General features: G+C 38.4%; 1 protein-coding gene across 1 annotated transcript in view; it reads right to left on the bottom strand.

Annotated features, from left to right (window-relative positions):
- Positions 1–11,484, bottom strand: part of LOC101823739 (neuropeptide FF receptor 2-like) — a 29,797-nt gene extending 18,313 nt beyond the window's left edge. The window contains 1 exon segment of the mRNA XM_040742284.1: positions 11,448–11,484. Coding sequence (XP_040598218.1) covers positions 11,448–11,484 — 37 coding nt within the window.
- Positions 11,485–12,262: the final 778 nt, after the last annotated feature.

The raw sequence follows: 12,262 nt of genomic DNA, 5'->3' as shown, positions 1-12,262 counted from the left end.
CGAAGACAGAACCCTTCCTTCTGCTGCATACAAGAAACACATCTCAACATCAAAGACAGACGTTACCTCAGAGTAAAGGGTTGGGAAAAGATCTTCCAATCAAATGGTCCCAAGAAACAAGCAGGTGTAGCAATCCTAATATCTAACAAACTAGACTTCAAATTAAAATCAATCAAAAGAGATGAAGAAGGACACTTCATATTCATCAAAGGAAAAGTACATCAAGATGAAGTCTCAATTTTAAACATCTATGCCCCAAATACAAAGGCACCTACATTCGTGAAAGAAACACTACTAAAGCTCAAAATGCACATAAAATCTCACACACTAATAGTAGGAGACTTCAACACTCCGCTCTCACCACTAGACAGGACCTCCAGACAGAAACTTAACAAAGAAACAAAAGAACTAATAGAAGTTATGACCCAACTGGGTTTAACAGATATCTATAGAACATTCTACCCAAATACAAAGGGATATACCTTCTTCTCGGCACCACATGGAACCTTCTCTAAAATTGACCACATAATAAGAAACATTGCTAATCTCCACAGATACAAAAAAATTGAAATAACCCTCTGTATCTTATCAGACCACCATGCATTAAAATTATAATTGAACAATAACACAAATCGCAGAAACCCTACAAACTCATGGAGATTGAACAATGCACAATTGCACCATCCCTGGGTAAAGGAACAAATAAAAAAAGAAATTAAAGACTTCCTCGATTTCAATGAGAATGAAGACACAACATACACAAACTTATGGGACACTTTGAAAACAGTGCTGAGAGGAAAGTTTATAGCACTAAGTGCCCACATGAAAAAACTGGAGAACAGTCATACTAGAGAGTTAATAGCACAGCTGAATGTTCTAGAAAAAAAAGAAACAAACTCACCCAGGAGGAGCAGATGCCAGGAAATAATCAAATTGAGGGAGGAAATCAATCAAGTAGAAACCAGGAAAACACTGAGAAGAATCAATGAAACAAAGAGTTGGTTCTTTGAGAAAATCAAAAAATTGATAAACCTCTGTCCAAACTAACCAAAAGACAGAGAGAAAGCATGCTGATTAACAAAATCAGGAATGAAAAAGGGGACATAACAACAGACTTTGAGGAAATCCAGAGAATCATCAGGGCATACTTTGAAAATCTGTACTCCACAAAATTTGAAAATTTAAAGGAAATGGACAATTTCCTGGATAGATATCACTTGCCAAAACTAAATCAAGAGCAGATAAACAATCTAAATAGACCTATAACCCCTAATGAAATAGAAGCAGTCATCAAAAGTCTCCCAAACAAAAAAAGCCCAGGCCCAGATGGCTTCAGTGCAGAATTCTGCCAGAAATTCAAAGAAGAGCTAATTCCAATACTCCTCAAAGTATTCCACACAATAGAAGCAGGAGACTCACTGCCAAACTCTTTCTACGAGGCTACAATTACCTTGATACCCAAGCCACACAAAGACACAACTAAGAAAGAGAACTATAGACCAATTTCCCTCATGAACATTGATGCAAAAATACTCAATAAAATACTCGCAAACCAGATTCAAGAATGCATCAGAAAAATCATCCACCATGATCAAGTAGGCTTCATCCCAGGAATGCAGGGATGGTTCAACATTAGAAAATCTATCAATGTAATCCACCATATAAAGAAACTGCGAAAGAAAAATGACATGATCATCTCACTAGATGCTGAAAAAGCCTTTGACAAAATCCAGCACCCCTTCATGATAAAGGTCCTAGAGAGATCAGGGATAACAGGAACATACCTGAATATAATAAAAGCAATATACAGTAAACCAACAGCTAACATCAAACTAAATGGAGAGAAACTCAAAGCAATTCCTCTAAAATCAGGAACAAGAGAAGGCTGTCCACTCTCTCCATATCTCTTCAATATTGTACTTGAAGTTCTAGCTACAGCAATAAGACAACAAAAGGAGATAAAGGGGATACAAATAGGAAAAGAAGAAGTCAAACTTTCACTATTTGCAGATGATATGATTGTTTACATAAGTGACCCAAAAAATTCCACAAGGGAACTCTTAGAGCTGATAAACACCTTCAGCAATGTGGCAGGATACAAGGTAAACTCAAAAAAATCAGTGGCCCTATTATATACAGATGATGAAGTGACTGAGAAAAAAATCAGAGAAACATCACTCTTTACAATAGCCAAAAACAGCATCAAATATCTGGGGATAATGTCAACCAAGGAAGTGAAAGACCTGCATATCAAGAACTTTGTGTCTTTGAAGAAAGAAATCAAAGAGGATACCAGAAAATGGAAAGATCTCCCATGCTCTTGGATTGGAAGGATCAACATAATAAAAATGGCAATCTTGCCAAAAGCAGTCTACAGATTCAATGCAATCCCTATCAAAATTCCATCACAATTCTTCAAGGACCTGGAAAAAACATTAATCAACTTTATATGGAAAAACAGAAGGCCCAGGATAGCCAAAACAACCCTATACAATAAAGGAACTTCAGGAGGCATCACCATACCTGACTTCAAGCTCTATTATAAAGCTATAGTCCTGAAAACAGCTTGGTATTGGCACAAAAATAGGCAGGTAGACCAATGGAACCGAATCGAAAACCCTAATTTTAACCCACACACCTATGAACACTTGATTTTTGACAAAGAAGCTAAAACTGTACAGTGGAAAAAAGAAAGCATCTTCAACAAATGGTGCTGGCATAACTGGGTACTGGTATGCAGAAGACTGCAGATAGATCCATGTTTATCGCCTTGTACAAAACTTAAGTCCAAATGGATCAAAGATCTCAACATAAATCCAGCCACACTGAAACTTTAAAAGAGAAAGTGGGAGATACTCTTCAACGAGTTTGTACAGGAGACCACTTCCTAAACATAACACCAGTGGCGCAAACACTGAGATCGACAATTAACAAATGGGACCTCCTGAAACTAAAAAGCTTCTGTAAGGCAAAGGACACAGTCAACAAGACAAAAATGCAGTCCACAGAATGGGAAAAGATATTCACTAACCCCACTTCTGACAGAGGGCTAATCTCCAAAATTTACAAAGAACTCAAGAAACAAGTCTCCAAAACACCAAGGGATCCAATTAAAAGGTGGGGTATAGATCTAAATAGAGAATTCTCAACAGAGGAGGCTAAAATGGCCAAGAGACACTTAAGATACTGCTCAACATCCTTAGCCATCAGGGAAATGCAAATAAAAACAACTCTGAGATACCATCTTACTCCTGTCAGAATGGCTAAAATCAAAAACACTGAAGACAATTTATGCTGGAGAGGATGTGGAGAGAGGGGAACTCTACTCCACTGCTGGTGGGAGTGCCAACTCGTACAGCCTCTTTGGAAATCAGTGTGGAGATTCCTCAGGAAAATGGGAATTAATCTACCACAAGACCCAGCAATTCCACTCTTGGGCATATATCCAAATGAGGCAAATTCACACAACAAGGGCATCTGCTCCACCATGTTCATAGCAGCATTATTTGCAATAGCCAGAACCTGGAAGCAACCTAGATGCCCCTCAACTGAAGAGTGGGTGGAGAAAATGTGGTACATTTACACAATGGAGTATTACTCAGCAGAAAAAACAATGAAATCTCAAAATTTGCAGGTAAATGGATGGCACTGGAGGAAGCCATCCTGAGTGAGGTAACCCAGTCGCAAAAAGACAAACATGGTATGTACTCACTCATATATGGTTTCTAGTCATGGATCAGAATAGTGCCAGACTGCACTTCCACTGATAGAGAGTCTGGGAAACAGGAAAGAACCTAAAAGATATGCATATATGCATAGTACCCAAGAGAAGAGGATTGAGACAAGATCCTCTGAATGGATGGGGAACATGGTGAGGGGTGAGGGGGAGTGGGAGCTGGGAAGAAGAGAGGGGGAGAAGAGAAAGAGAGAGTAGGTCATGGGGGAACAGGAAGTTGAGTGGGTGGGGGTAGAATAGGGGGAAGAGGGAATCATAGGTTAGAAGACGGATCAGGCACCAGAGTGACCTCTAGTGATCTAAAGGGATAACACCAATTGGCAAGCTAAGTAATAGTGGAGAGACCACCTCGAATGCCCATTCCTGATAATGAACTTGATGTCTATAACCATCTGGGAGCCTTCATCCAGTGACTGATGGAAGCAGAGGCAAACACACAGTTAAACACTGAGCTGAACCCAAGGAACCCAGTGGCAGAGAGAGAGGAGTGATGAGCAAATTGGCAAAGAATGGGCTGGCAAAACCAGCAGAGACAGCTGATCTGAACAGGGGAGAGCTCTTGGAGCCCAGACTGACAGTGGGGAGGCTAACATGGGACTGATCTGGACCCCCCAAATGTGAGTGTCAGTGAGAAGGCCTGGGCAACCTATGGGGCCTTGATCAGTGGATCAGTGTCTATCCCTGGAATACAAACAGTCATTGTGTGCCCATAGCACAAAGAGGGATGCTCTCTCAGCCTGGACTCTTAGGGGAATGCCTGGACCCTACCCGGGGTGAAACGACAGACTCTAGATATCCCTTATGTGGAAGGAATTGGCAATAGGGTGGGAGGCTGGGGGGAAGGGGAGTGCGGGAGGAGGGGAGGGAGAGGGAACTGGGATTGACATGAAAAAGAAAAAAGAAAAAAGAAAAAAATCTCCACATATAAAAAAAGAGAAACAAGAAAATAATTGAGTGATTGGGGGTCACCACAACATGAGGACTGAAATGTCACAGCATCAGAAAGTTTGAGAACCATGGTTTTAGACAACTCATGTGTTTCCTTTGAAGAATTCTCTAAGTTTTTGTCTGATGTGCAGTTTTTTCTTGGTCTTTTTATTAAACCCTCAAATGGACTTATTATTGTTTAATATTTGCTTTAAATATTTGAGCTTCATTGCTTGTTAGCCAAGTGTAGCTGTCACCCATTAGCATTTATTTTTGAGGTCCGCAACTGTTATCTTCAGCTTTGACACTTTCTTACCCATTTTCTAAAACTCTTTTTATAGTGATTATTTATTTGGTTTTTAAATATATTAGTAAAAAAATTCATAGGATTTGAAGTTGTCTATTTCTCTGCTGCCAAGCGATGCTGAAGAGAATGAAGCGAGACACCTATAATATAGTGACCTAAGTGAGGTAAATCCTGCGTCAAATGAAAAAAAAATCTTCCCCCAGAAGCTGGAAATCCACAGAAAGCTGAGAAAGATCAACTAGCATCTTGGCTTTTGCTCCCTCAGGGAATGAAAGTTACCAAATTGGTGCTCATAAAAGACAAACTTCATAAAAGTTAAATGAAGAAAAGAGGTACCCTGAAACTCACAGACAACAGAGTGCCTCTGCCTCCAGAGTACTGAGATCAAAGACAAGCAACACTGGGTCTAAAGACTTTAATGTGAAATTGCACATAGTACCCAAAAAGGTATCGATCTTGAAAAACTCCTTTCTGAATAGGACTTAATTTGCCAGGAATTAGAGCCAGCAACTGATAAATGGATCTTCGCAAACCTAAAAACCTTTTGTAGAGATAGGGAAACAATGGAGTGAAGAGGAAGCTCACAAAGGAGGAGAAAATATTTGTCAACTGTACATCTGATAGAAGATTAGTATCCAGAACATATAAAGAACCCAAAATAAAAACAGACTCAAGAAAATATAAAACCCAATCAAAAAGTGGGCTAAGGATCTTATGGTGGTGGCTTGGATGTTTAAATACTTGGTCATACTCAGTCCCTTTTTGGTGGCACTGTTTGGGTGAGTTTCTTTCCCTACGGTTATCAAACGTTTGAAAGGCTAAGGAGGAGCTGGTGAGAGGGTTCAGCTGGTAAATGCCTCTGATATCAAACCTGATTGATGGCATGAATTTGAGTTTGAGGTGTGAGACAGCCTCACTTGGTTGAATGAGAGAGTTGTCTCCTTCAAGTTGATCTCTGATCTTCACATGCAATCTGTGCAATGCATGTTCCCCACAAACATACTTCTCTCTCTCTCTCTCTCTCTCTCTCTCTCTCTCTCTCTCTCTCTCTCTCTCTCTCTCTCTCTCTCTACACACACACACACACACACACACACACACACACACACACACACACACATGCACGAGACATAGTATATAATTTGTTCTAAAAAGAAAGCCTCTGGTGCCTGACCTAGGCCCTCCACAAATGTGTGATGGTTATATAGCTTAACCTACTTGTGGGCCTCCTAGTGGCACAAGCATGGCTTGTCCCTAATGCTTTTGCTGACTCTTAACAACCTATTCATCGTACTGGGATGCATTGTCCAGCCTTAATACAATGGGAGGATCTTAGTCCTACCTCAACTTGATATTCCATCCTTTGTTGACACTCATGGGAAGACTTCCCCTTTCTGAACAGAAAAAGAGGGAGTGGATTGGAGGATGAGGGTAGGGGAATGGGAGGGAAGGGAATGGGAGAAGAGGTGGGAGGAGAGGTGGGAGGAGAAACTGTGGTTGGGATGCAAATGAATAAATTTAATTAATAATAACTAAAAAAGAAAAGCTAGGAAATACTGTTAAGTAGATGTTCCATAAATGTATTCTTTTCTTTTAAATTATGTGTATTCAAGCATAACAGAAAATGATAAGCCACTTTGGAAATTAAGTCACTTTCGTAAAATGAATTGTATTTTCTATGCTGGAAGAACAAAAGATGTCACCATAAACACTAACAAATATTTACTCAAACCCATGAGGAAGCAATAATTAGTACCAAGTACTTTTGTGACAAAGGAGCAGCCAATTCATTTCTAGAGCCTACCACTACTTACAAAACTGACCTTGTACAGAAGATCTGCCCAAATCCCAGTTGAATTATTATTAATGCTTTGAAATATTTGTAATTTTAGTCTTCAAATTAAAAGTTTAGGAAACAAAGGTTTGGAAAGCTACAGATAATTGAACTATGTTAATTCTTTATCAGGAACCAAACATGATAGATTTAATAACAATACACTGGTTGGTCTTCCCTTACCAAATAAACTAAACACAACACAAGGTTCGAGCTATTACCATAAAAGGATGATTAGGTTTTATTGTGATTAGTAAGTCAATTAATTTTCTTTTCATAATAAAGTGTAAGTAAACTAACAGAGTTTAAAAGGACCTTCTTATGAAACCTGGTAGAATAAGAACAAAATGAAAAATACAATGATATACTATAACAATAAAATTTTAATAGCAACATAAAATGATACTTATGAAAATGCAATATAAATCTTTAAGCAGGATATAATTACACCGATTAGAGAATACTGGAATATTATTCAAATGAATCCTCACAAGGACACTTTAATACCAAGTGTACAAAATTAAAGGGAAGTAAAAGTTGAAAATGATCAGAAAGGGTCTTCAATTAATCTGGAAAAATGGACACCTAAGCCCTCCCCTATTCATTTTACAAAGCATACAAAGCAATAGAAAAGTATGAAGTGGTGAAGGAACCTAAAATGTAAATCTCCTATTAATTTTTCAATGATCAAGAAGAAAATCCTCACTTCTTACCTTACGTACAACACATGTAAAATCAGATGCAGGGGCCACAGAATCCCAGCACGGACTCCCCAAGCCCCTTCATTTCAGCAAGTTACTTCATATAGATTTCTAAAATTAAATACACCTCTATGGAGGTAAGCAAGATGCGACTTAATTTTCCCCTCATAATTACCTTTTAAAGAGACTCTTCTGTTCTTTAAGCTGTTTTTCTGCAACACATAGTAAATAGGAAGAAACTGAGACAATGGGGTAGGGAGGTGTTGCTCTTTTGTTTAAGTTATAAGTAGAGTGGACTGAACAGCAAATCATGCTTCAGTCATGGGTAGATGGAAACAGGAGCCAGGAGACTCAACAAACTCATGTAGGGTTTATTGGAGGAAGGGGTGAGGGGACAAAGGGGACTGGGCAGAAGCAGAGGAGAGAAGGGGGGAGGGGAGAGAGAGAAGAGAGAGGAGGCGAAGGGAGAGAGAGAGAGCAAACATGTGAAGTCACTCATTTGCACATGCATACTGAGTCTTACACAGACCCTTAATGCATGACTTAGCCATGACATGGTCATGAAACACAGGACCCTTTGAGCTGCCTAAGTATCTGCCTGAATGCCAACATGCATGTCCCACCCATTGTCAGGGGATGGGGTCAGCATAATTTTGGGTTCCAAGGGGTGGGTGGGGAACACTTAAGCAATGTCAGGCAGTGAGATGACAAGCTGGAATTAAAACTGATGAAGTCTGACCCTAAATATTTACTATCAACCACAGAACTGTACTGCACATGAGTGTAAAATCAGAGCACCTGTGCTACATTTAAAACATGTAGATGAGATTTATTTTTCACATTAAATGTTTACAATAGAGCAGCAAGGCAGGGAGAAGGGATCTTGCTAGGAGGAAATGCTGTCAAAGATGTATACTAGCAGTAGTATTAAAAAAATAGTTTGATGCCAAAATGTTCCCTCAACTGACAGATGAAAAATAGTTATTTTTTGAGATTTCTTCAGTTTTGTTATTTTCTTATTTTGTTGCAGTCAAAAGCTGTAGATTTTAATAACACAAATACCAATATAATAGAAAAAAAAAACAAAAGACCAATGGATTTTCAAAAACAGCTGTGTATCATTAACACGAACTTTTTTAGTGTTTTTATTATTTCAATATTAAAATTATGGTTATAACAATAATATTAACACCCTGACAATTTTAATACTGTTTATTAACATGATAATGTATATTAGAGTGAAATTTGAATAGTTTTCTTAAAAGATAGCTTGCAAATATTTTCTTAAATTACATTTGCAATAAAGTTCCAAATACAAATTTTATAGTCTCACTGCTCTACATTTTCTTAATTTTTATCTTAATAAAAATAGAAGACCCCCTGAATGTGAATGTCAGTGAGGAGGCCTAGGTAATCTATTGAGCCTTGGGCAGCAGATCAGTACCCATCCCGAGTATACACACGGACTTTGGACTCCCATCCAACAATGTGAGGTGCACTCTCACCCTGAACTTTTGGGGAAGGGTCTAGGCCCTGCCCTATATGAAATGATAGACTATGGACACCCCAATGGAGGGCCTCACCCTCCCTGGGGAAATGAGGGGATAATGGGAGGGGTTGGGGGAAGGGCACGGGAGGAGGGGAGGGAAAGGGAGAGGGACCTGGAACTGACTTGTGAAGCAACCTTGTTTCTTATCTAAATTTAAACTGAAAAATAAATAAATAATAAAAAATAGAATTACACTACCTCCACCTCTTCTTTCTAACCTCCAACTCCCATGTCCTGTCTCTCCAACCCTCCCCATGTCTTCCTGCCTTATTCCCTCTCAAATTCATGACCCCTTTTCTTTGATTATGTTCATTAAATAAGTACATGAGAGCACACACATGTGCATACACACACACAATCAACTTGTTGAGTACTTTCAGTATTGCTTCTACACACAATATTTCAGGGATATCTCTAAATATTGGATAATCAGGTAGAATACTCATCCCTGGAGAAAACTAACTCTCCCCCTCTAAGCAGACATTAGTTATCTATTGTTCTTTATCCAGGAGAGGAGAGCTTTTAGATTCCTTGCTTCCACATTAGCATATCTATTAGCACTGTTGTCATTGTTTGGTCTTATATAGACAGCCATACATTTACCTGTCAAAGGAAACACAACCTCAAGTAGACTTCTGTTCCTCTGGCTTTCACTCTGTTTCTGCCTCCTTTCCCTTAATGCTTCTTGGGCCTCATGTACAGGGGTTGTGTTGTAACTTTATCCACTGGAAATCCCACGAAAAGTTTTTCTCTGCATTTTGATGAGTATAGTTTACGGTGGGTCTCCAGCTGTTGCAGATAGAAATTTCTTGGGTGAGAAATGAGAGATGTATTTACATGAAAACATAAATATTTAGAATACAGTTGGAAATTATGTTGATCGATTAATGTGGTGGTTGTGTGTTCTCTAAGATCCATGATTCCAACAGCCTTAGATATTTGGGTGCGTTTCTGCTACCAGGAAAAATATCTTTCCTGTTGAACAGGCCATGAATTCAACCAGAAATCCATTGGTTATCATCAAGATAGGAACCCCAGTGCTAGACCTTTGAGATAGCTTGCCATGCTGGGAGTTGTTGTGTTTCACAAGCATCACAGCTGGGTATTAACTATTAATTGATTTCCCATTGACAGTTTGCACAGCATCTCTGGTACTATGAAAGCTAGTCCTTGGGGAGGAAACTTTCAAGTCTGATCCTTCTGAGCTCGATGTCCTGATAACATGGTATCATGCCAGAGTTCAAAGTTTTACTTAAAATGTTCATGCAACGTATTTGGATTATATGTTCCCTCCATTACCTGCTTCCAGATGTTACCCACCCAACTTCATGTTCTCTTTCTCTGTGTGTCTCTCTTTATCTCTGTCTGTCTGTCTATCTGTCTATCTATCTATCTATCTATCTATCTCTAGAGAATATATTTCTTCCACAGATGTTGTATTAACAGAATTCATAAACTCATAAGAAATACAAGGGATTAATAGTAAACAAGGTGGTAATTTATGAAATATAAGTGAATTTCATATGATATTTCAAAAAAGAGAAAATAAGTTAGTTGGTGTGCCCGAAGCAGAACTCACCAGACACATTAAGGACAAATGTTATGCTAGTAATGTATAAAGGGATACAGAATAGGTATCTCATATGAACTATCAGGAGGCTACTTATAAATAAAAAGGGATAAAGAAGAGAGTCTGTAATCACATCATCTCAAGGCTGTGATCTGTTTGCTGTAAACGAGCATACATAGTTGGTACCTAACAAGAAATTATTCGAGTGGCATAATACTCTACTCTACTACAGTCCTAAAATAAGAGCCATGACTCTTCAGAAGACTAACAAGAAAAGTGTAAATATTCATACTTCTGCAAATGTTCACCATTGACATTTCCTTGCCATACCCTCTGCACCATTCTGCTATTCACATTATTATCTAGATCATATGACAAGGCAGAGAAAGGAAAGAGAAGACAAAAGCATTTCATTCTCTGAGATTCTACCGGCTGTACATTATCTGTATGCTAACTTCCCCACAAATTTGTTTTCAACCTTTGTGATAATTTCTTTTCTTTTCCTTCCCATAAGATTATAAGAGAGAAAAAACAAAATTTAAGAGAGAAAAGGAAAAACTTAAAAATCTCATCATGAAATACATATTGAATAAATAAAAATAAAATAGTAAAAAAAGAGCACAAAAACAGTGTAGAAGTGATATATTAATAACATTTTCCAAGAGAACCAAAACCAATTAAAGGATATCTGTGAAGGGGAGGGAGAGTGACATGGGGAGGGAGAGAAGAAAGGAGAGATAAAGGGAGGAAGAGAGAGAAAGGAGGGAGGGAGAGCAGTCCATTTATATGCAGATGGTCTCAGAGATGGAAGAGTCTTCTTTACCTGACACCATTATGTGCAGTAGTGTGATTCCGTCCATGTTCACAGGCCTGAGGACTAATGAGGCTGATCATGGGACTCCTATTCCAAGGGTAGGGGATGACAAGTATGGCAGCATCCCTAGCAGCAGGGCAAAGAAAAGTGGGAAGGGTCAGATCTTTCTTCTTGGGTGTTTTGCTCTGCAAATTAGGTGATTAGAGGATGTACAGCCACAAAATTAGGAAACCTACTTCTCTGCTCCCACTAATCGATTGCTAATCTCAGGCATACCCAGAAATAGTGTTTCAATTTGGCACCTCCCCAGCACCCCAAAATAGGCACAAAATTAATTATTTAAATAAAAACATAATTCTACCAGAAGTTATAAGAGTTCAGATGTCATCAGGCAATGGAAGAAAACAGGTAAGGTTATTAATATATATTAGCAACAACATAAATAACAAAAGCTATCAATATTATATAAACTTTATTTAATAAAACAAAAATGAGAACCAGGTATGTGTGGATACTTATAATCCCAGCAGTGGGGAAAATTCGGCAGGGAAATAGCACATTCAAGATTGGTTTAAGCTCTACATCAAAGATTCCTTTATGAATTAGAGGAACAGAAGTGTGCAAAGAGATTATTAGAAATAAAAATAGTTCACAGATTTATATTTTATGGTTTATTTGCTCTATGGAACTTCTAAAACTTCTATACTTGTAATTATAAGTAGTTCATAATTGCACATAAGTAGCAGCAAAAATTGCCATAGGAATTTTGGTTTGGTTTCTTAAACATTCATTTCTAATAAGTGCAGCAGGCTTTTTCTTTAGGG

The sequence above is a fragment of the Mesocricetus auratus genome, unplaced genomic scaffold (genome assembly GCF_017639785.1).
Source record: "Mesocricetus auratus isolate SY011 unplaced genomic scaffold, BCM_Maur_2.0 Super-Scaffold_6731, whole genome shotgun sequence".
NCBI classification, from domain to species: Eukaryota; Metazoa; Chordata; class Mammalia; order Rodentia; family Cricetidae; genus Mesocricetus; species Mesocricetus auratus.
Note: the sequence above shows the minus strand (reverse complement) of the source record. Positions and strands in the feature narration are given on the sequence as shown.